Here is a 26,377-nt window from a genome sequence, read left to right as displayed (position 1 = left end):
ACTTTTGTCAGATCAAGTTCATGAGATTCATATGGCAGATGAGCTATGTGAGGACAAAGCCAGTGTAAATGTAAACCTTACACTACTCTGCTTGACACACCCTCATGTTGTACATATGTGGTTATATTCCTAAAGGTGTGTGTAACAGAGGGAGGTCAGTGTTGATGAATCAGTAGCAAAATGATCTGAAAGAGAAAAGGAATAAACAAAAACATACTGCAATGTTTTTGTGGTTTGTGTATGTGTATGCTAGACTCATAGTGTGGCCTTGGTTGTTAATGCATGTACATTAGTCAGAAAAACATGACCATAAATGGAAGCTAGTATACACTAAAAGAGGTCATATTACGCTTTATGGGGTTTTGCCTTTCCTTTATTGTGTTATGGAGCATTTCTGTACATGTAAAAGGTCTGCAAAGTGAAAAAGGCCAAAGTCCACACCAAAGGGAGTTACTCTCTCCCACAGAAAACACTGCACGCAGCACTTAACTTATAAAAATATATATAGTTATATATATATATAAATTATAAAATATATACACTCCAGTCAGTCAGCATACAGTTGCTACTGCTGTAGTGGCGTTATTTTAGATCACAATACCTTGCTCAGCCCGACCCGCCCTACGCTGTCTCTGATTGGCTACATCCTGCCCGTTGAATAATGCGCATGTGCAACTCTCACCAAAGATTGAACAGAAGTGTGATGTCTCACTCTGTAGCTAAAACAGAGCGTTCAAGACACAGTGTGTAAAGGGATGTTGCAGCAACAGCAACTGAATAGACTGTGGACTGTTACGCTTTGTATAGGTGTTATCGATAACATTCATTCAGGTCACAGCATCGCTGTTGTTCAAATCATCTGCCCCCTCAACTGGTTGCCAGTGTTTTGCACTACCAAATATTGCTAATGTTGGCTAGCTAACGTTAACATTGCTACCACTGGCTAACGCTGGCTAACCTTAATATCCCCAACGCTAGCTAGCTTAGGGCAGTACAGTATACGCTGGGTGCACACTGTAGAACTCACCCCTTTTCCCCCCCCATAAACTGGCAACAACCAAGACTATTGATGCTGACGAAAACACACATACCCTTGCCTTAGTGTAATGAATATTAGTTATGTGTTAACATGAAAAACAAATGAAAGAAAATCTGAATTCTGAGTCAATATGCACATTTTATTTACACATTTTTGCCACATTGTTTTTGAGGTAAAAAAAAAAAAACAACAGAAAAATAGGAGGCCTGATTGCACAAGAATGTACACAAGTCAAGCTCATGTTCAACAGCATGAAACATTTTGTTTAAGGGGGAACAAAAAACAGTCACGGAAGCAGAAAAGAATGACTGAAATCTGTATAAAAAGTCACTGTAATTTTTAATTACCATGTGATAATTTACAGAGGTACAGTACAGTTAGCAAAACACTGTTTTTTTTGTCATTGAAATGCATCCATCATACAGAATGCGAGCACCATAAAAGCATACAAAAATCTTCCCAAGCCATCTGTTTACAAAGTGACAAGAATAAAAAAAGAAATCCTTTTAAAAAAAGTATATCTCACCTTACACACCATCTACCCCACAGCAAAAGTTCATATTTCCCTTTTACACTTACTCACATGAAGGGTATTCTAATTTCTTTGCTAGTACACATCATGCCTATCACATACAGTATGGTCCCGATGGTGTAGTAAACAATCATTCTTATTGGGGGAACAAAGAAATAGCTAGATTGATTGGATCTCTCCCTATTGGTCCACAGTTTTTCAATCCTCCAGCACTCGACCAGGAGCACTGGAGATGCATTCAGTCTCTGCGGTGAGCCCGAAGGTGTTTTCTCCCACTTGGATTCACTCCCTTGGCTTGTGGTGACGCCTGACCAGCCTTGTTCTCCTCCTCATTCCAGCTGTTGAAGAGGAGACAGAGTTAATGGAGGGTATTGAACGTGTGAGTGAATACAAAGACAAAAGAAAACATGTCGAGGAAGTAAGATACGAGACCTGTGAAGAATAGGTGGAAGCACTTCAAGGTAGATAATGGAGGAGGAAAAAATTGTACAAGTGAGAGGGAAAATCCAACAATGACAAGATAGATAGGTGACGCTCGCTGCTCATATTTTCCAGCAGTGATTATGTGGTTTTTGGCAAACTCTTTTTTAGTCTGATCCAACATTGGTGTTGATGAGTGCGTCATTCTTACCTGGAGCTTTCCTGGCAGCAGCGAATCTACCTCCCTCTGCCAAACAAAGAGACGAGACCGTCAATCAATGCACTTGGGCACATGCAAGTACAACACAAAGTCTGTGCATGTCTGAAGTTACGAGAATTCACCTTTAATGATTTTGGTAATTCTCTCTGATTCCTCATCGATCAGATTTGGGTTCCCGTGGATGGTAGTGATCTTGGAGAAGTCTGGGCCTGAACGTTCAGAACAAAACCATTAGATCCGAAACACAGAACAACTCACGCCTCACAAAATGATGTAAAGGAATTACATCAGTTTTAAAGGTGCAATATATACACATTTTAGTTTCATTTATGTTCAAAAATGTAAAAAATGATCAACAGAATGTGAAGAAATAACAGCTTTGACGTCTTTGTTTTGTAGTGAAGAGATATCTGTATGCTAACCAGCTAGCCCCTAGCCAGTTTGAACCTCAAGAGGTACTGGTCGATAGCACTCAACAACAACACTCCCCTGGTGCTTCGAGCTCCCAGTTCTTGCAGAGTCAGTTTATATGACCGAACCGAACTGATCTTACTAGCTAATAGCAGCTACTGTTAGCAGCTGTTATCGGTCACTATGGTGAAATGCTGCCCCCTATTTGTTTGGAGTATGAATTCGACAGGTGGCCAATCTTACATATTGCACCTTTAAAGATGAATCACATTCTCTTTTCCACCTTGAAATAACCACTTATCTTGTATATAAATACAATAATATACACATACATACGATACATGATTATTTCAGGGCGGAAATGACACAAACAAATGAAAGAAACCTGTTTAATATTGAGAGTTTGTGTATGGAGACCATACCCTCAATGATATAAGGTTCGTTCGCCGTGGTGTGTCCGGCTCCACCTTCAGACGGGCAGCGGAGAAGGGTGTTGAAAGTCACTTAACGACTTAGCAACTGTACTGACTGACAGATGAACAGACTGACAGGTACATACACCCAGTAAAACACCTCCTCCGCCACCGCCAACACAAAGTCAAGCACAGATGTGCAGTATTTATGAGCACATACACACACACAAAAATGCACAGGGTGCAAAGTAAAGGTGTGCAGGGGGGGTGGGCACTCAGCTCAGAAAAAGAGAGCAAATTCTTTTTCTTAGCCCGCTTTTAAGCTGCAAGCACCAGTGAAGCAGTTGTAGCACCCCTGAATGGCACATTATACTTTGCGCACTGCTCACACATCACAGCTGTATTAGGCAGAGAATGGGTAATAATGGGATTCCTGCCTGAGAAGAGCACTGACAGGGAGATGAATAATGGATAAGTGGTGAGATGGACAGGCATCCAAATCATGGTGCACCATGGGAAGTAGGAGAACATGTGCAAAATCATGAGCTTTATCTTTATGTACCTATGTATGCCTAGACTGTAAAAATCAACCTCCTACCGCCGTCTTTACGGAGCCTATACAAACATCATAAACCAAAAGGAGCTTGTGATGTTTTAAATGGTGGCTGGCCAAAGCTTGTTTAACAGAGTGTTCTCTGTGTAAAACATATCTGGCTGTCCATTACTGAAGCATGTTATTACACATGATTTGTGATTCTCCTCCAGTGTTAGAGCCAGGAAGCAACATAACTGCTGCGGCTGTTAAACATTCATTGGCTCTGTTTTTATTAACTGGCAAGAATATAGGTAAGTAGGACTGTTTCGAATAGGGAAATAGAGTTGGAAGTGTAATCATACTTAAGTGTTTTTTTTTTTTTAAGGATGATTAAAAATATTGGGGTTTACATTCTTGTGTGTTTGGTCATGGTACCCTCTAACTTTTGACCATTATGAATTAACTAAACGGGTCCAGTCACCTATAAAAGCTCAACTTGGGTAAGTCTGACTTTGCCTATATTCATTGGCAGCCGTTGCGGGGTCTGTTTTGTCTTTCTCGGGCAATAATTCAGCCATATACGTTGATGCCTTTAGTTGATGTGACCATAGCCTTTTTGCTTGCTAATAGTGAAACTTTGGCCCCAGAAATATCGAGCAGGTTGATGTGATAGATCGCCTGTGCTGTTTTAATCCTGTCAGATGTGCAATAGATGCTAGGTTTTAAAGGCCAATGCTGATCAAGAAGTGTAGAAACTGAAAAGACAGGCTCAAGCAGCAACAGAAACTGGCTGTCATTTAGCCAAACAAAGCAGCGCTGGAGATAAACCATCTGGGTTTTTGGTTTGCCTTCACCAGTGGTAAGCCAAACTGCTAGCCTTTGAGATATAGCTGGAAACCAACAGCCAAAAAAAGTCCTTCTTTGATATTACATGATCATTAAACATGGGAAATTATTACATTTACCAATCTACAAATTACCCATAAATTACACAAAAAAGTTGCCTTTAGGCTCAAAATGGTGCACACCATGGAAATTACGTGTCCAAGAACCTAACTGATGATCACCAAGGAAACATGATATATAATGTGAAATGAAATTCACACACATATGAAGCTCAGTTAACTGTGGTCAGCAGGACTGTGGATGCATTTGTTAAAAGAGCTGTTAGAAGATGCCATCATGCTCTCAGAGTTGAGAGAAACTGACCTGCAATCGTTTTTCTCTCCGCATCAACTCCACCTGCATGAAATCAAATGTTGTGTCATCAAATCTATGTGAAGTCCAGATTGTATCTTCTAACATATAATTTTCACTCACAATATGAATGATCCTACCTTCAATGACCCTGGTTACTTTGGTAATGGAAGAATCTCCCGCACCGACCCTGGTGGTTATGGAAGCATCTACATCGATGACCCTAGTTACTTTGGTGAGGGAAGGATCTGTCTCGACAACCCTAGTTACTTTGGTGAGGGAAGGATCTGTCTCGACAACCCTAGTTACTTTGGTGAGGGAAGGATCTCCCGTGCTGACCCTGGTGGTTATGGAAGCATCTCCGCCGATGACCCTAGTTACTTTGGTGAAGGAAGGATCTGTCTCGACAACCCTAGTTACTTTGGTGATGGACGGCTCTCCCTCGATGACCACCTCAGTGACTTTTGGCTCTGTCTCGATGACTCTTGTTACCTTAGTGATAGTGGGTTCGCCCGTCTCGATGTACCTAGTCACCTTTAATTCAGGGCCTGTAGAGAATGAGAGGTACATGAGTATCTCATGAAACGGCTTTCAGAGTGCTGTTTGATTCTGCATATTTAAGTCTTTCCTGTAAAAAACAACAACAACAACAAAAAACAAAAAAACAGCAAGCAAGGGACTTGTTGTAGATGTTATCTGGTGTTTACAGTAGCCAATAGTGCTAAACACAGGCCGATGGAGGCCGGTTTGACGACAGGGAATACAGTACTGATATAGTTTTCTTGCCAGGTTTGACTCCCGGCACCCGAGGGCAGGGTTAGCTAGCTTCAGGCCTAATCGAGCTAACTATCAGATACAGCTAGCAGTTATTTTAACAACAAGTAAGCTTACCACAGGAAACTGTAAATCACCAAGATTTCATGCAGAGCAGCAGGACATCAGGGTGATGAAACAGAAAATACTGGACAGAAAATAACAGCGTATTTGTAAATCTAATATGGTGCTCTGCACTAAAATGGGAGCGTGGCTATTCAAAGTGGTAGATTGTGCTCTTACTGTGTGAAGTTCTTGTGTAAGAACTTGTCAACAGAGAGGAAGTTGACAGTGTAAGAGATGAGGAGACTGACAATAAATTTAAGCAGTATAAGCAGGCTACAAGCAAGCAGTTAGCTAACGTTACACACACTAAAAGCTCTGCTGCTCTATCTCTTCAGAGTGTCTTTCTCTGAATAATCGAATGGTACGTTTCATCAGCGCTCCAAATTTACAACTGGTTCAGTTTGTGACATAGTGTGCTCAGAGTGACTACTTGCCACACATATTATACTAAGAGGCTAGTGCAGAATGAGTCATCAAAATTTTTAACCGTTTTCCGGAAAATGACTTACTCTAAAATACCATTAAAGGTGTAATTTGAATTCAAAGGTAGGTAAAAAAAACATAGCAGCATATTGCCAGAGTAACCAACGGCCTTTACATTTTGCTAGCTATCTTTCGCTGTAGCTAGCTACCGTTCGGCAACTAGCTCATGGCTCAGCTAGCCATGGAGCCAGTGGCTCTAGAAGTTTGTCTGGACCGAGACGTTGGATCACAGGGGGAGTCACCACGGTTAGCGGGACTCAGCCTCCTCACAGTGGACACAGTGGGACACAAGACTGGGACTGAACACAGCCTCTGAGACAGTATGGAGGTGATTTACAGCGGCAGTCGGACATTGGCAGGCGAAAATGGTGTGCGGAGCTGGAATATTTTCACATCTTACTATGTGAATTGAGGATTTATTTCAACCAACCTAGAGGTGATCGTGGAAAGACAAACCAAGACTGCTTTGGTGAGTTTGATTTACTTTATGTCGAGTTTGAATGAAGCATGTTTTACAATAAGTTAACAAGGCATGTCAGCTCTGTTGATGATGTTATTTCTTTGAATATTTCAAACTAAAATGTATATCACATATATAATTATATAATTAATATCTTACAAATTATTGTATTGTATTATTATTATTATTAGTGTATAGGTGACATTCAATGCAAGACAAATGTGATGAAATAAAACTTAGGCTGATGTGTGTAGAACATTAGATTGCATCGCTAAAAAAGAAAGGCTTTAATAACTGTTGCTCTTGAGCTCCATGGTCCAGTGAGCTGCTGCCTAAGAACAGATTTAATTTTCTCCTCAATGTGTTGAGTTTGAGGCATCACATTACATACATGTTTATAGTCTTACACCAAATGCTGACAAGTTTTGGCATAATCTTGTCTACCAATTTGAAAATTATACAAAAGGCATAAAATTGACACGTTACATTATCCTTTAATACCTTTGCCTCCAGTCAATGGACTCCCATCTGGGACCAGATACCTCCTCAAAACCCTGAAACTCCTCTTTTGAATCAGCTGCAACAGAAACTTGAGCCAAGGACATTCTTTCACTTCTTTTATATTTTCTGCTTCTGAGCGATGATTTTTTTAATATGACAGTATTTATATGAGCTATAAAGAGATGAAAGCTGACAGATGTGTGTTTGTATCAGAGGCTTTCTGATCTGAGGTCTCTTGATACGTAGCCTACTCCTGTAATCAGAGCCAGACTCATGTCTGTCTTTCAGACCAGTTATTAAGAGATTTTTGCTTAAAACTGGGGCTGCACTGCCAGGATCTATGACCCGAATGACTGATTACTCCACCTATTACCAAAATCATAAAGATGATTTAATGATTTAATTTATCATTGTTTTTGTGAGCAAGAACAAGAGTTTGTAATCTGCATGGCTCTAAGATCACATGTGCAGTTTGTTATTTTCACATAGGTTTTATTTCTTCCTGTAGATCACAACTACAACTTCTTGAACTTTAGGCAGCTGCCATTTAATTCAAGACTCTTATACAGTAAATCAATATAAATAATCATTTGTATGCTTTAGCAAGATGAGCCAATCTTCCTATTAAGGCAATTTAATGTATTAATCATGTCCTAGGAGCCATTATGTAATTATCTGATGGTATCACAGAAAAGTTTCTCTACTTTTAGAACTTCTACTGTAGCTACTCTCATGAAAACTATGAGAAAACAATGCCAAAAACTGTAGAAAATAGAAATCATAATAGCTTTATCAAGTTTAATGTACTTCTACAGTCCATATAATGCACCTAATTATCTTTGAAGAGTCGGACATCATCTCTCCTATGTTACCCAATACATCAAGGCTTGCTTCCATCTGTGTGGAAGTGCACTGGACCCAACTGCATGAACATCATCCAAGATTCCTTTACGGTCTCTGACCCCGAAATGCTTTGACAGCCTAATTACCTCATCCCTAAAGGAGCTGATTAAATTTACCAAGAGACCCAAGAGGACTTAAGCAACAGTGAGAGTGGATAATTAGAGGAACAAAGCAGGGGTCTCAATGGAGCGATGACATGTATGTAATGCACATGTGGCTGCAGGTTTCACTTTAACAACAGATGTTCATTTTTGAACAAAGGACGTGATTAGGTTTTAATGCCTTTCATAATAACCATTAATGTGACTTACACTGTTTGACAATGACAGATAGCAGTCTCACCTGTTTCAATGTAATGTGTAGTTGTGATGGTCCTCTCTGTGAAGTAACGCAAGTAGTTTTAGTTATTGGAGATGCAAAATATTCACATGTCATACAGTGACAGTAGCAACACGGACACTTACTGAGGAAGGTGAGTGGGATCTCAGTATATGTGAATCCAGAAACAAACTAAAGAAAAGAGAGAATTAAAGGTATTAGACACAAAATAACAGAAAACCTTTCTCTTTAATCTGTCACACGTGTATTTTCTCTTTCTCTTTACCTTTATCTGGATGTACCTAATCAGCTTCTTCAGGAGGACCAGGAGGTCCTGGCGGCCCACAGGAAGGTCTGTAAGTAATACAAAATCATCAGAAGAACATAATGCATCCCAGCACACAGTGCACATTGCATGGATGTATAATAATGTGACTCATAGGTTTTCAAAATCAGTTTCTGTGGACCTCCTCTGAGACAATGCTTGGATAAAGGCACCCTTTCAACCTTCACCATAGTATATCTGCTTAGTTTCGCTCAATTACTGGATGCCTATGGGATCTGATCCCATCGACACTCAACACTCCAGTCACGATAGCCTAATATTGCTGTTTGGCATAACTTCAGACTACATTAAATGTATGAAAGGTATTTAATTGTTTCTGACTCTGGTCAGAAATGGGAAAAGCAGTAAAATTCCCCCAAATTACCGTATGTCAGAACTATCTCTTTAACCAAAAACAAGCTAAAAGTTAGGATCCAGGTTGCCTTAAAATTTTAAGTTTTTTAAGGCTGAATTGAATTGAAGACAAGTTGAGAAAATGTTGTCATGATTCAGAACAGATAAACTTTTCTTGTGATATAAATGTGATATCAACTCAGTTGTATTTACATTCTTGTTTACGTGACTTAATCAGAATTCATGTCCTATAAAATTCTCTAGTTGCGAAATACAATTTTTAATTTACTTTCAACAGGAATTTTAAAGCTAAAACATATTTATGTGTTTTTCAGTATGTTGCTTATCTCACTTAGTTATGTTAATTCTATCACTGTAAACAATAGCTGTAGCTGCTCCTGTTGAAGCTGATTTGCCTTGATTTATATCTTTTGAAGCATAACCGTGTGAGGGGATAAAGACTTTCTGAAAAATAAACCTTCATCATGGTGACCGTTAGAGACACACACAGCAAATTATCACATTTTCTTTAAACTATGAAAAAGAAGGGTCTCAGTGGTGTTTTAACTCTCAAGCAATGCATGCTGGGAAGTATGCTTATGTGCTTTTCATATATCTTTATAAACTTGGATGATAAATGATTGATTGGACTCTGTACAGTACATTCATATTATCTCAACTCATCATTTCAAGACGAAGGACCGAATTAGAAGATCGCTTATACAATCAAGATGAGTTTAATCGACTTGATTCTGTATGTTTGAGGCCTCTGACGACCGTTCTCACCTGCAGGATAGAGAACATTCTTCACCACGTGGATCACACCATTTGTTGCCATCAGGTCACTGTTTGGCACATCCACAGAGTTGACATTGATTGAGTTGTTTACCTGGAAAAAACAGATAAAACTATTTTTCAAGGGTATACATATTCTGAATTTGAGTTACGTCAGCTAGTGCCTTTAAAAAATGTGCCCAGACATACATTTTCTGACACATCTAAATGAAACTTTTACATGTGTTGAAAAATGATTTGACATGTGAGGTCTTGAGGTGAGGTCAGACTTAATAGGATTCGCAGGCAGTGTGCTCCATTGTTGGAAGTGAGATCTGGGGATTTCCATTCATGATTAATTTCCTGCAATTTAATTGCCCCCATGGAGGTGACTGATGGTCCACATGCTGACAAAGTAAAGGATTGATTTTCTTTCTCCTCTGCTTCTTCTCTCACCCACTCACCCGCTACATTAAGCCAAATCATTCACATTTCAGCCTCAAACAAGTTTTTATAACCCAAACCACACATTCCCATGAATCACTGTTGCCTCTCTTTTTCTTTTTGGTACTGATTGAGTCCAGAATCTCCCACTGTCCTGTTGGTGAATTATGTCAAATATGCTTTCCTGTGTCCATTAAGGAAGTCCTGCAGGCCTGATACGAGCCATTTGCTGATAATAGCATGATAAGAGAGAGAGAGGCAGGGCAAAATTGAGGTAATGGGTGAAGTAATAATAAAGTCGACATAGTCAGACGAACAAGAGCAAGGCAGACAGAGGAAAATGGCTGGTGGAGGGCTTTAGAATGAGGAGATTAATACAGAGAGTGGGCGTTGATGGAAAAGACAGGAAGCCAGGTTCTATTACTTCTGGCCTTCCTCCAGGAGATTCAGCTTTGAGGTTATAGATTAGCAGCGGCTCTTTGATGCTATTGTTCAGATGAGAACGTGGGGAAAGATTGGGTTTAAGACTCACAATGGAGGCTCTGAGGAGAGAATTAAAACTGCTTTTGTGTGGTCATTTAAAGACGATGAACTTTAATATTGATGCCTCTATATGACCTATGTGGCTATTTCTATTTGCTTATTCTTACTGCCCGTCCACTACTTCCAAAACAAATGCACACACTAGCCAGATGAGGATCTTCATGAAACCAGGTGGGTGTGCTCATGCTGCTTTTGTCCACAGGGGCCGCCAGAATCAACACAAAAGGAAAGTTCTGTGTAGATGCTTTAAAACAGGGGTCACCAACCTTTGTGAGTTATATGGATGGCTACTTGTTTTATAAAATCTTTCCAAATTATATAAATTTGCTCAGTTTTCTGTTAAATAATGAATATTATACAACCAGGTGCAATTAAAAAGTTTGTATAAAATAACACCATAAATAAGTCAGTGGCCACATCACAATCTTTTGCAGAAGGGATGTAATGCCAGAGAGTGTCTTTCTCTATTTCTCTGTCCACAGAGCATGTGTGATTGAAAGGAGATGGGAGGGATCAAGCCAGGGCAGATTTTCAATTGGTTGATTGATCGCATATGTCCTCGTTCTCACAGACGGATACAAGAAAAATAAAGTATAAAATGTTAGAATGGGTTGCCACATATTCTTGGGCCAGGCCAAGTAGAGTATATGTTATACTTTTAAAAGGTTGCATGTTTTAGGAGCTTTAAAAGCTTGCACCTTATATAATATGAAGGTGCTCTCCTTAAAAAAAAAAAAAAAAAAAAATCAACCCCTGGGTTTTGTCTTCTCTGTTTCTTCCACAACTGGCACTTTCCTACATTTCAAAGATGCCAATTCTCAATCAAGAGTGGGCTGAAATTAAAATCTAGCTGCAGGCAACTAGTTTGTGAGAATTATCGTGGTTGCACAAACAAAACATTCTTGAGTTGTTGGATTTCATGTCCTGATGCATCTGCTGGTGCTGAGATAGTAGAACCATTCAGGAAATCAGGCGTTCTCTTTCATTCTGCAGACAAAAACAGACACCGAAATGATGGTTGATTGCACTTACAGACAAAACTTGCAGGTTGTTGCCCTGGAGGGTTTTGAGCAGATTGGTGACTCCTCCCTCTAATCCTCCATTGATGAAGACACCATTGCTGAAGTGGTACAGCAGGATGACCCTCAGAGCATCCACGTCACCTGTCAGTGACAACACAAGGCCAACATGTTTTCATACTGTACTGGATATCTTGCTTTTTCTTCAAAAGTTGGATGCTCGGAAAGATGTGGATATGTGTTCATTTTGGTGGAGTACTTACTTTTGAGCAGCTCAAAGTCCTCTCTAGTGAGGCCGTCGAAGGCATCGTCTGTTGGTGCAAAGATGGTGAAGGAGCCTTCCTGCTTCAGCAGATCAGTCAGGCCTGCTGTCTCAATGAGCGACAGGAAAATCCTACATTTATCCAAATAAAATAAAAGAAAGGAAACAAGACAGTCATCAGTTCACACCATCCACATAAGAGCAATGTTAAGGTTGAATTTTTACAGTTTTGGCTTCATGGAAAGGATAATATGAGCCACACCTCTGTTTGTTAAACATAATGATCAGTAACCTCACAAGTCCATTTTTAAATTTTCTTTAACAATTCTGCTGTCAGTTTCAGTTTTTCATCACGGTGAACGACTCTGTTTCAGACTGCACAAATAAGGAAACCAGGGAAAAAAGCGCAACTATAATAATGGCTATAACCGCACATGAATCCTGTGCTGTGAGGAGAACCGATTATACGTCAGATTTGGGCAGAAAACCCACCGTGTCACTCATTTCAGACAGGAGGATTATGGGTTTGGCAATATGATATGATGGAGTTCAGACTGGGATTTGTGTGTGACCTGTGTGCATGTGTGGTCCCAATGATTCACACATCTGCTTCCTCAGTTATTCATCATCAGCCTTTAACCGGTGCCAATATCTGGCATAGAGCCAGAAAATGTGAAATGTGTAGAGTCGGGCATTGCAGCTAACATTTCCTTTTTATTGTGATGTCAGTATTCTTAGACTACAACTCAATTTATCTTCCTTTGTTTAATCTGCTCCCTCCCTTTTTTTGTTCTTACGGTAAGTCTTGCTTGACCACTTACCCTCGTGTGATGTAAATTTCTCCATTGTGAGGTGAGTATGGCAAACTGAGTGCACGTCACACATCATTTCACACACATCCGATACATACACAATTGTATAATGTGGAAAATCACATACTAAGCTGCAGGAGGATAATAAGAAAATGTATCAATCACATTGAGGAGAGACTATAAAACTTTTACTGCACAGCGGCCACCATGGTCACAAACAGAAACCACAGGATATGGCACATTGAATCAAAAATGCTCTATAACGAAAGATGACTCATTACAAGCTGCACTAATGGAAGGCAGTGTTTCCCACACATAGACTTCACTTGGCTGAGCCACCGAGGTATATTAACGGCCACTCGAATATATTTGGAATCTGTGATCGTGATAGAACCTCCTCTATTCATTATAGGCCTTCTTATGCCATTGTGTCGTACAAGCTAGTAAGTGCACCTGGTTGTTGCAATGCCATTCAGTACAACATTGATTTCGATACATGTAGGCTACATAATTTCCTCCACACGCTCAAGGTAGACAATAACTAAAGCAACATAACAGTATTTAATATAGGCAAGCTTTCTTTCTTCAGCGATTCTGAAGAAAGATAGTTGATTTTTGAGTCATTTCCAGGTCGTCAACCCCTGAGTGTGTTGAATTGAGCCATGGTGTCTCTCTTTAATGCTACAAAGTGTTTCAAAGTCAGGAGAGCAAATATATGAAAAACAATAAGAAAACAAGTATATCTGATCTGATATAAATGACATAAAATAAAATGTAGCTCTTACTTGAACCGTCCATCAGTGATCAGGTGCTCGTACATTGTTTTCTCCGCAGGTTTGATGAGGGACTGCATGACATGGAGGGCACTATTGCTTCCCTCTTTGCTGCCACGCACCATGCATGAATTTTCTATACACACCGCCTAACAAAGAAGATAATTCAGAGAGAAGGGTTACAGATCTTAGAGTCAACGTACACATCTGGTAACTATTTTGCTTGTGGAAGGGGGACTGCCACACCGTCCTATTTGATTACAATCAATCAAAAGAGGAATTCCTGTAAGGGAATTAAACCAGCTGTTTCTAATGTCAGAGCCACCAGAGCAGAAACACACTTCATCTGCCAAGAGCTGAACTAATTAGCTGTTTTATTGCAGTTGTTTACAGTTGAAATACAGCAAAATCATGTTAACACTCAAGCACGGGGCCTCGTAATGACTTTCAGATTTCTACTATAGAAGCCGCCGCTGTCCATTGTCTTTCCATCACTTCCAATTTATGTTTTTTCCCCGCTCCTCTCTGATGCTGTTTGACTCTCTGATGCAAAAACAGAAACACACACACACACACATATAGTTCTTACAGTGCGGTAAATGAAGACTCGGAGCAGTTTGCCAGCCAACGTTTCCAGCAGCTGTCCATTGTAGAGCTCGCTCAGTGTGACTTTGAGCTTCAAGATGTGGTTTTCCAAAATGTATTTCAGGATGCTCTGGTCTGTTGACATCACTTCATCTGACAAACACACAGAAAGGTTACAGATTAAAAATGTGCGCTTGAAGAAGTCCTCATAGTGAACAGTATAAAATGATTCAGCATATTTTTGATCCGTGAAAGGCAAGATATGATTTTTCCCTTACATTCCCCCCCACTATGCCAATCTGATGCCAACGAGAACTTGTTCAGAGATCTACTCACTAGTGAAGGCAGTGTTGACAGGAGCAAGGAGTGTGTACTCCGTTTTCGGACCCAATGCGGCAGCTAAGCCCAGTTCAGACACCATGTCGCTGAAAGTGCTCTGAGATTGTCCCATCAGCGCCATCCCATCCTTGGCTGATATGGATCAAATAAAGATGACATGTTGGTGATCACAGATGTCAAATAATTGGAACAAATGTTAGCATTGGGTGCTAGGAGAAGTCGGATTTACCTGAGTCAGGGATGAGCACCTGGTCGATGAGGTGGATGACACCATTGGTGGCAACGATGTCCTTCCTCAGCACCATCTTGATGCCGTTGACTGTCAGACTGTCGCCATCGCAACCGATCTCAATGGTGCTGCCCTCTGCGGTCTCATACACAGATCCTGACATGATTGCTTCTGAACACTGAACACTGTTCAGCATGTGGTAGTTCACCAATGCTGAGTAGGTGGGTCAAAGTGCCAGAAAGATGAGAGGAGGAGAGGATTAGAAAAAGTTGCTGATCAGATCACACCTGTTAACTGTAGTTATTTTTGTAATCCGGTGACGCAATCCAAGGTTTACAGCTGCGATCATTACTCAGTACACATGCACACGGACAGACGTGCATATTGTTTCAGCTCTTTGAGAAATATTTAGGCACCTCTGTCAGCAGTAGGATATTGGATTACACCTCAGACTGAGTCCAACTGTCAAACTAAGCAGGCAAAAACTGGCCTGCAAAAGCAATGCAATGACAACATGAAAAACTTTTCCTAACCCACCAAAAATTAAATACAATCAGTGTCAGCCTGCAGGCCAAATGACTCTGTGGCCTCAGTAGAAACAAGGCACACAGCGCTCTATCATCTTTACTTTGGAGGCTATTCTAACACGGCTGGTCTAAGAGTTTGTTTGCCAAGTGTCTGAGAATTTATCTGAGGTTTTATTGTGTTCCCACAGGGAGCCACTCGCTGAGGAGTTTGCAAAAAACATGCTACTAGCTAGTAGCATGTTTTTTGCAAACTCCTCAGCAGTTCCTGGCAGGCCGGTGACTCAGCAAATAAGCAGATAAGCTGCCATTGTGGAGGCATGAGTTTCCACACCACTTCACTGTGAGCTTCATGGACATGCCTGTGTGTGTGTGTGTGTGTGTACTACTTCTACTTTATCTGATGAATAAGTTTAGACACGTAGGAATTTACAGAAGGGGGTTGGAAGGTGTTCCAGTCGTTAGATATTTACCTGTAAATATGATTAATGTTCACCTCAGGCATTGAACACAAAGTACAGCTGAGGCTACTGCAGAGATTAAATGCGTGGCTTTGGTTTATTTGTCCAAATTTCCAGAGAGTGCTGTAGGGATGACACATTTTTGTAGGCTAACCTGGAAGTTAGCATCGCCCTGGTTCCCAAAATGCCCCAAAATAAGATTTTTGATTATTGCAGAAAATAAGCTCTGTGGCAAACACAAGTTTATGATACTTACACATTTTGCACAGTAAGATAATCCACTTTGATGATTTTTGAAGCATAAATGAAATCACCAGAAGTAAAAAGCTAATGTTATGCTATGATGAGTGAGCTACAGTACACTTCAGTGTCACCTACGCCAATCATCTTATTATGCTATGTTATACACGCTTGACCATCCGTCAAGTGATCAATGTATAAGTTGTAAAGTTAGAGAAAGAATTGTTTCCCCGACAACCTCTGCCATCTCATTTAGCCACTTGTTAGCAACCACCTTTTTTGAGCCATGGAAAATAAATGTGATTGTTGGAGCGAGAGGAACAGTCTTGGAATCCCCAAACTCATTGGGGTTCATCATCTGGGAAACATGAATGTCTGTATGAAATTTCATGCCAAATCCTTCCAACAGTTATAGATATTTCAGTCTGTGGCAAAGTTGTAAATTAACTGTCTAACCAGCCTGCATTGCCTTCCCATTTCAATCCAGCATGGGTTGGGTAGATATTTTCTGTCAGTGCTCTAACCCTCTGAACACAAAATAAATAAAAGGACGGTATACTAATAGTTTGTGTCATCATTAGTGTAACACAGATACCTGCAATAACATTCTTGTCTTCCATGATGCGCTTCAGGTAGCCTGGGTTCAGTCTGTCAAAGGCTGCATTACTGGGAGCAAACACAGTGAAGTGGCCAGGCTGGTCCAGCTTGTCCATTATACCAGAAGCCAACGCTGCAGCCTGGGTAACAAGACACATACAGTAAGTCAAATGTAATGTTGGCTTTGTAAGCCATTTTCAGAGATCAGCTGAGAGTGTTGTTCATTTTACATACACTGAAGGAGGAGAGCTCATCGTTGACATCCAGGACTTCCTTGATGGTGCTGCCCACAGCGCTGATGACCCGATCAATGACATGGACCACACCATTTGTGGCCACCTGGTTACCATGGATGATCCTGGCACAGTTCACTGTCACAATCTTCAAGGAGAGGAAATTATATGTGAAGCCAAAACCATCGTTTGGGTCAGAAGATTTTATAGACATACAGAGTCAATCATGCAATCTGTGCTTAAACTGACCCCATTGGAGTAGTGGTTGATGTAGAGCCCCAGGTCATTGTACATTGATGTGACGGACATATCGTTCTTCATGTCTTTGGTCAGAAGACGGTGGTTCACCATGTGGAAGTGAAGAGCGTTGTACAGCTCGATGTTCACATTGCCCACCAGTGCTGCACGTACATTCTGGGGGAAATCACAACCTTTGTTAACGGCCAGCAAGCGTGTTCATTTATATTCCCCTAGTGAAGTGCCAAACCTCCAGTCTACTTACAGAGTCCAGCCGATCCCAGGCTTCATTGCTTGGTGCAAACATGGTGAAGGAGCCTTTGCCTTCAATTTCCCCTCTCAGCTTTGACATGTCAGCGTATTGCTGTGTGGTCGTAGCCTTTACAAGGCTCAGCGTACCATACACATGGTCAATGGGAGCCACTAGGGAGGAAAGCAAAGTAATTGTTCACACTCAGAAACGGACTAATCAATCCTTATTGTACACGGGATATCATAAGACTGTGGTTATAGCCACCTACCTGCAGGGCATCCTCTCATGCCCTCCAGCTTCATGTACCCAGGACAGCACTCGTAAAGGACCACACTTCCCAAAATGAAAAAAAAATGAAGAACATGTTAGACCTCTCATCATGAAAAATATGAATTATTGTACAGAATCTAAAAAAGAATGATATCTATGGAGTCAGAGAGCAGTACATTATGATCATTTGCTGTTTGTGCAACAGCAAAAAGAGAAATAGAACATAGCAAGATGCACTGGTGGCCTTCCTGGTGCCCAACATGTTTGAAAGACGGCAGCAAAAGTGCCCTTTTGGATGCCCCTTTTTATCTACTTGCCCCTGCCCTGCAAACATCCTGAGTCCACTTCTGGCAAGATGCAATGTGAATGCAATGTGAAGGAGAAAACAAAAGAAGCTTGCCAGATCAACAAAGCAAATTGACAGCTGAGAGCAAGAAAACCAACGTCTGGAGCTGTGACAGGAGAGAGTGACGGGCGTTTGGATGGAGAAACCGTGTTGACATTTGAGACAGGAGGGCAAAGCCGGGAACTAGCTCACTAAATAACAAATCCATAATTGAGCAAATCACATTTGAAAGTCGGAGCAGAGGAAGTGACTGTAAAACATCCAAAAACAGCGAACGAGTCAAGGAGAATAAAACAAGACAAGAAAAACACCATTAGCATGAAAGTGGTACATTAAACGCTTCCACAAGAAAACTGGCGGAGAGTGCACAACTCCCAGCAGGCCAATCACAGGGAAAAGCTGGACTGGACTCAGAAAAAAAGACCAGAGAGAGCCAGCCGATATTATTTCCAATATGTCGTGCAACAGCAATAAATACAGCACATACAGCTTTCTCTCTTTAAAATGAATAAAAAAATGTAACGCAGCATTTCTACAGGTTGTCACATAAGTCAAATCCAACAGTCTCAGAAACATTATGGAAACACACGGCTACCACATTCCTGAGAAGATCAGAGCTTTACAGTATATATTTATATTCATCTGGATACTGAAAGCATGCTAACATGAAAACCAGACATGGCTGTCTGCTGGCCTCCTGCACTTTGTCTTGGCCATTAATCTAATTCCCAAGGAAGGCTCCAAGAAAAATGAAATCTTGATATACAGTCCACGTCTTGTGCCCATGTAAAAGATTTACTTTTTTGGTGGAAGGAACAGCTTATGACCATTTGTGAAAACACAGCCCGAAGAAGTAGAAACATCCTGGCAGGAAGCTGAGAGGACCTGCTAACGCGGAGGAGCCGCAGCTGCATGTTCCTCGATTGGTCATGCTCAGTATGGTTAACAGGAGATCTGGTTGCACTTTATTGCAGTGTTGTGAATGACAGAATGAGGTGACAGAAGACTGACTGCAAGTTCTGTCAAGTTTAGGTTTAATGGAGGAATAAATGATGATTTTCAAGTGTAGTTGCACTGAAAACTAACCGCAGGTGGTAATCAAGGTATAAATGTAATTGGGACGCATCCTAAGCTCGCACAAGTCTTCCAAGAAGCAAACAAACAAGCAGTGAGTCAACATTGGACACTCAACAACGATCCACCAGAGAAACAGCCGCACAGTCCATGAAGGCTGGAACAAGTTTAATTGGGGTTTAACTCAAAGCACTTCATTGGGTTCCAGTTGGAGCTTTGAGCTGTTTGCTAATGAGGTTTGCTCTTGAATTTAAAGGTTTCCTGCTCTCTGTTTTCCCATGGAAACACCACGGCCCAATCCCATTTTCAAGTTTTACCTCTGCCCCTCGTTTGGAGTGAACCCCTTGCCCCTCAGCACACAGTAACCAAGGATTGACATCAAAATCTTTCAAGACCCTCATACACGATCTGTTGACGCAGATGGTGTTTACGCTACCAATGGACGTTTCCAACATGGCGTCTTCAGCTGTGGTGATTTCTCTTGTGTTGCGGCAATCCTGGTGTTATCACGATGCCATTTATCCGATGGAGGTAGAAAGACACGGACACTCGTAATCCATTCACACACGCTATCAACCAAGTACTCAAATAAAAGAGCACCGCTTCATTACCTGGCCACTTAAGTTAGCGGAGCGTATGGAGAGAATTTTGTTCCTTTATTATTCAATCAATTAGAATAGATTTGAAACCAAAAAAGAGATTTGAGAGCAAAAGAGAGTAAGTGGCATAAGTGGATATCGCAAGAGACTAAATAAATGTTAAATGACATATAACAAAGTATATGTCATAATGACTCATAACAAAGTAAATATATATTATATATAAATAATAAATAAGGTAGACTTTAAATAAACGATTCAAGCATGTACTGTATATAAGTACATATATACTTAAAGTTGTTCCACTTTTGCACATGAAAGTACACTAAATACACTTCAAATTGTGCTTTTCTACAATATAATTACAACTCAAATATACTTACTCTAAAACAAGTTGTTCCAAAATAGCAAACTTTAAGTTAACTAATCTTTAACATACTTGAAGTGCACTGATGATAAGTCTAGCTACAAGTATACTTAAGTATGCCAGGAATTAATATACTTAGTATATATACAAAAGTATATATACTATTAATATACTTAGTATATACTGCAACATTGAAATACATCAAAATGCAGGACCGTCATGCACAAATCAGCAACAACAATGCAATGTTTGCAAGCTAGCTAATTAGCTACCTAGACATCAGCAAACTAGAAGCAATTTTTGTATGCTTGTTATAAAGAAAGGGATCATAATGCATTGAAACAACAGAGAGTTATTATGGTGTGCCTCTGAAAGATCTCCACTTTAAAAAAAAATCTTTTTTACCCCTCTATTGCAACAAGAGGACACCCTACCTAGACATAAATGTGCAAAACAGAGGGGTAGGGCTGAGTGGTAGGGGCAAGGGATGTGGAATTGGGCCAATGTCTCTTAATATATGAACCCTACTGGACTCACTTCCAAAACAAATAACTGTTTGCTTTCCTTTCAGTAACGAACAGCACTGATGTGTTATGCAAGCGTAAATCCCTCCCTTCACAGCCATGCACACAAACAACACAACGCAACATCACTCACTTTCTCCCTTCGACTCCCTAAAATGACTCACGTTTTTTGGCAAACCCCTCTCTTATCTACTTTAATCACCATTTAAGTGTTTATGGAAATATTGATAGTGAATGTTGAGAATTTGCTATTTTTGCGCACAGAACCACGTCCCTTATAGTGCAGCCGTTCTCTGCCCTGACATTAATTGTTATAATGTAAAATACATAAATACCCATGCACAGCTGTCAGGAAAGTATGAAGTCATTGCTCCCCGGCTGCGCTCTGACAGACTAATGGATGCAGTACAGACCGGGGAGAGAGAGAGCGGGCCAGCGCACTGCAAGCAGGCCTCTGGCAGTGTCACTGCATGAAACCAGCTCAATGTGGCTCCCAGATGAGCAGATGTGCAAACGCGGGGCATGAGCGCACACACACATACTGTACTCGCACAGAAACACTACAGTAGGTGGGGTTGTCTGGCATCGCACACATTACAGTTTTATTTTTCCTGTTATGTAATCTACAATCAGTAGTCTCTCCTGTATCCTCATCAAGTGGATTTCCTAAATACTTTGCCAGCACTTTCTCTTTTTCTACACACAGTAATGGACTTACTGTATATTGAGATGTCATGGCTTCACCACTTCTCTGACAGTATTATGATTTAACTTCAAACTCCATTTGTCTTCTGCTCCCTGCATGCCTTGTCCGTCACCTACAGCATCACTTTGAAGAAAATTGCTTCCACCTGAACCTCCCGCAACATCACCTCAACAGATCTTTGTGGCAATTAAGGCATTAAGAAATCCCCGTGGTACCATTTAACTCCAGCGTAGATAATTAGAAGAACATGGCACACAAGCAGATTTCACATCAACATAATGTGTTCTGTGGAATAGTGGTTTCTAAGAGATTCAGTCCGGTTAGTGGTTAAACTGCTGCACCCTCAAAGCTTGTCAGAACAGCGCTTGTTCGTATACAAGCCTGCAGGGAAGCAGCCTCACTGTAGACTTAAACGACCTCTCCTAATCTCTCATCAACACCGAATCAAACTCAGACATAACCACAGCTGGGTGGATTTCCTTCACTGCTGCTGAACAATGTCCTCACTGTGACCACAGTCCGTCTGTTTGTGTCTGTTTCTCTTCTGTTTTCTTGGTGTTTTTATTATGTATAACTGTGCAAATGATGTCATTTGCTGATTGTTTTACTGTAAGTCAGTCGCTTGTTTCTTGATGTTTATTTTAATTTTTTTCTTTTTTAAACTAATGTCTTGGCCAGGACTCTCTTGTTAAAGAGATCTTGAATCTCAAATGGAATATTCCTGGTAAAATGGTGGTGATAAGGTCCCACAAATGATAGAGGTTTCTCTGTTTTCCTCTCATTTAGCTAAAATTCAAAACTGTGAGATAAAGATGGTTTCTGTTTGTTTGTCGGATGTTTCTGATTCCAAAAAGAAATTATTTTTAATGTTTTTAATTGTTTATATTCATCCATTATTCAAATAACATCTTTTGGCTATCTTAAACCTTTTTATACCTTATCTTGGGCAGTAAGGGTCAGGGTTCGTTACATTGAAGGACTTTTATCAAGTGAACAATTTAATGGGATTTGTAAAAGGAGGTGTATCTTTATGAGTCCAAGAGACTAAGCCAATTAAACTTGTTTGTCACCAGAGGGTGCTGGGTGCCTCCTTGTAATGTCAGCTCAGTATAATCCAGCTGTACCGTGTCGGGAGAAAGTGACTCACTTCTGGATTCGATCACCCTTTTATCCGTTCTCTCTCTCATCTCTTTCCATGCTTATCCCACGCAGCAGCAGGTGTCACAACAGAGAAGGTTTGTGTTCTTGTACGTGTGTTCTTGTTTGTGTATGGTGAGAAAGAGTGTGCAGGTTGTTTGGTTTTCTAATCTCCCGCTGCACGCTTAAGTCGCCCACAAGGCAGCAAACAGCTCCAGCTGAGCCTTACACTCCATCAACGCATCAGCGGCTGCATGTCACATTTGTACTTTGATATCATTCTGTTCGGCTGTTTTCAATCTATTATTTTTACAGTTTATCACCGAATTCTGAAACAGTTATCACTCTCGATGTGAGACAGAAAACTCTCCTCTTAAACCAGCGCTACTAAAGTCAAATCAGCAGCACCAATCAAGAACTCATCACCCTTTCCGAGAGCCCGAATCTGGTGAAGCTACAGCTGCAGTACTCTGCCCTCCTTTTCACCCAACTGCACACAAACGCTTACAGCATGAAGACAGAAGTTTCTCCTGAGCACCTCGAGCGTGTCAGAGGGGAAGTGAGGCATCATTCACTGTTGAGAGGAGTTTACAACATCAACAGGTCTACAATAGAGGAGCTGCGGGCTACAGTCTACACAGCGTGCCCAGACCTGAGAGGAGAGGAGGGGTGGATGAGGACAAAGAGCGATGAATATATTGTATGTGTGTGTTAGGATTCCATATGTAGGAAACTGAGAATGGGAAATCCATTGTGTGTCGAGCTCTGTGGGAAACAAGAATGATGTCCTGCAGCCTCGCTCTTTCAGAATAGACACCTTTAAAATGTCTTTTTTTTTAGAAGACAGTGAGACAGCTTGTGTTCAGGTGACTCCAGACAGAAGGAGCCTGAAGACCAGGTGACCTCTGACATATGAACCGCAATAAAGATAGGACAAAGTGAGGAGGTCAGTGCACGGGGTGAAATCCATCCACGTGTACAGAAACAGGCACCTGAAGTCACTGATGTTAATCTGACTTGTTAGAAAATGTGTGTGGAGGCTGGACATGGTTTGCACTTTGGGAATCTTTGCTTAAGACTTACGCCTTCTTGCCGCAGATGGTGCCTTTGTACCAGTTCCTGCACGTGCTGAAGTACTTCTTATTGGTCCCCATGACCTGCTGCAGGGCGCACACATTGGGTCTGTAAGGAGGGGAGGAAGGGGTGGGCGATGAGGGAGTGATAGGGAATGTGAGAAGCAGAGGTGGAGGAGGAAAGGGCAGGTGAGGAGAGTTGTGGGAGCGTATGAGGGGAGAAGAGGGGAGGGGAGACGAGATAACAAGGAGAGAGGAGGGTTTGGTAAGTGAAGGTGTGACAAAGGTAGAAGTGTGTGCAGGTAAAGAAAAACATAATTTATGCACAGTGTTTCTTAACAAGGAAGACTTTTATTTTGAAAAAAACAATAATTTGATGCTTTTTCTCTTAATTTCAGACAGAAATGTGAAGATGTTTAATCAATTTCAAAACACCAAACACATCAAGCGCTCATTATTTCGTGAGAGAAGTTCATGAACCTGAGAGACACTATTGAATTTTCCGTCATGGCTTGAATCGATATTTTCATCAATGATGCCAACCCGGTTCTCAAATCCTGATCGAGCGCTCTGTGTGGTTAAAAACCACCTTAAAACATTGCACAGATATACAATCTAACATATACTGCACTTCACATCTGTACACTTTTTTTTACTAAACATGCAATTTATGTTCTCACATCTGCAGAACATTTTTTTTTTAAAAGTCGATCAGGATCGTAAAATCACAAGGCTGCTGCTGAATGAAAAATAAGAAAATGCTCAGTAAAGTTTGCATGTGTCACCCATCTCTCCCTTCACACACTCTCCATCCCCACGTCCCATCTCCTTACCCTTCCTTCCTGGCCCGTATGCGACTGTGGGTGACTATCTTGTCATAAGCTGAAGAATCCACGCTCCCTAAGGAGCAGAGTGCCACCAGCACTAAGGTCACCACCAGCAGCTGATGCATCCTGGGAGAGTTATGAGTCCACAAACACACACTCCTCTCGTCTTTTAAAAATGCACAGGCACACCCTCACACACCCCCCCAAAAAATACACAGGAGATATGGGAGTGCGAGTGAGAGAGGGAGCTTTTATACCAACAAGTCTCTCCCTCCAGCACACACCCACTCTTTTTTCTTTTCTTTTTTTTTTTACTCCCTTGCTGTCTTTTCCATACCATTACGTCCTGGTCTCACCCGCACACACCCTTCCCTTCAGTCCAAATCCTGCCCCCAGCTCTGACTCGAGCTAATTGTCTCCCCCTCCCTCACACGAATTTCTCATGAATTTCTTTTACACCATCACATCCCAGAGCACCGACGACTCCCTGCAGCTCAAACTTTACATCACTCTTCACTTTAAAAATGACATCTTGTCCTCCGGCCTGTCCTTTAAAAATATATTAGACTACTATGTATTTAAGATTGTAGTGTTTCTGAGAAGGGAACATACAGTTCCCATCATAAATTCATGTAAAGGGATAAAGAGTTACAGGGACTTTGATTAAAAGCCACTGTATTTCATATTCACACCCAAGCACAGACACACACACACACGCACACACACACACACACACACACACACACACACACACACACACACACACACACACACACACACACACACACACAGAGAGTAATCACACCTCTAATAAGTGTCCTTGGGGTATTTGGCAACACAATATGTGACTTAAACTGACAGAAATGCTTTAATAGGCCTGGAAATAAGGCTGTAAATCAAACTCAAAGAGCCGTGGTGATAAATCTGTGTGGATGATAGCTTTACACTTTACTTGACAGAAGCCTGACTGTGTTTTTATCATCCATCCCCTGGGATACCGTTCTCCTCCTCATTACTTTTACGAGGCAGATTCATCATTTTCACCAGCCTCCCCTCCCCTGAACTCCCGTTTGTGCTCAGGCTCCACTTATTCCTTAATCATCCCCGCTGCCATGTTCATCGTTCATCAGCCCAACTCTTCCCCTGGTCCCGACGTCTCCCCACAGCTGTCTCCGTCTCACCGTGCAGAGGCCAGATCTGATACAGCTTCAAAGGGCAGAATCCATCATGAAATGTCGTCATGTACAGTCTTGAACAGGTATGCTCTTGGTGTGGAGACATGCAGGTCAGCACTGCCTTGGTAATCTTGATTTATCGAATTAAAGGAACAGTTCAACCGAAGATGAGAATTCAGTCATTATCTTCTCAGCCTCATGCAGATGGAAAGGCAGGGGAAGTTTTCATCGTCCACGAAACATTTCTGGAGCTTCACAGCAAAACAGTGTTGAAGCATTCGCCTAAAGAGCTGACGCAGATGGGGACTTGTTTTAAAACGTTAAAAAAACAACTGAAAAAATGGCTCCATACAGCTTGTCTGGCGTGATCCAAGTCTCCAGAAGCCCAGATATCCTAAATTGATTCAAAAGACATTATTTGAAACCTTCAACGTGCGGTCAAGCCCCTTCAGACGGGATGCACGCTCATGCTTTCAGCTCCCTTCCTTCAGCAAAGGGTGCAAGTAATTTACGTCCAAATCAATTTGGGATCTCAGGGCTTCTTGAGACTTGGTCACGCAGAAAGAGCTGCACAGGGTTTATTTCATGTTTATTTTTCAGTTGCTTTTTAATGTTTTAAAACAAGTCCCCATCTACTTCAGTTGTTCAGGTGAATGCTGCAACGTTCTTTTGCTGGACTAGGAAACTACAACTTTCCATCTACGTGGGGTGAGTGAATAATGTAAGGATGTTTATTGTTGGATCAACTGTTCCTTTGAGAGCTACATCTTAGTAGTCTCGCCCTAGCTTGCAGCGAACAGTAATTTAAACCTTACCAGCTATTCATTTATTTTACACTCCCTCTTTATTCATCCCCCCTGCAAACACACACACACACACACACACACACACACACACACACACACACACACACAGTAAAATGACTTTCTTTTTTTTTCATTTATCTATGCTCTGTCTTCAATTA

The 26,377-nt window shown here is 41.2% G+C and overlaps 1 protein-coding gene across 1 annotated transcript; it reads right to left on the bottom strand.

Moving 5' to 3' along the window:
- Positions 1-1,157: 1,157 nt before the first annotated feature.
- Positions 1,158-24,444, bottom strand: LOC311269858 (periostin-like). The gene is made up of 22 exons (XM_084374345.1): positions 24,245-24,444; positions 23,422-23,520; positions 17,584-17,648; positions 17,328-17,485; positions 17,075-17,239; positions 16,827-16,973; positions 16,591-16,732; positions 14,771-14,983; positions 14,539-14,673; positions 14,207-14,355; positions 13,630-13,766; positions 12,034-12,164; positions 11,784-11,914; positions 9,777-9,879; positions 8,598-8,665; positions 8,458-8,503; positions 8,336-8,371; positions 4,908-5,315; positions 4,780-4,812; positions 2,334-2,420; positions 2,203-2,238; positions 1,158-1,909 (listed from the first exon to the last, which is right to left on the bottom strand). The coding sequence occupies exons 1-22, from the start codon at positions 24,361-24,363 to the stop codon at positions 1,854-1,856; spliced, it is 2,664 nt and encodes an 887-aa protein (XP_084230471.1). The 5' UTR covers positions 24,364-24,444; the 3' UTR covers positions 1,158-1,853.
- Between the last annotated feature and the right edge of the window lie 1,933 nt (positions 24,445-26,377).

Source organism: Pagrus pagrus (genome assembly GCF_965226575.1).
Source record: "Pagrus pagrus genome assembly, chromosome: 14".
NCBI classification, from domain to species: domain Eukaryota; kingdom Metazoa; phylum Chordata; class Actinopteri; order Spariformes; family Sparidae; genus Pagrus; species Pagrus pagrus.
This window is presented reverse-complemented; position numbering and strand designations above follow the sequence as displayed.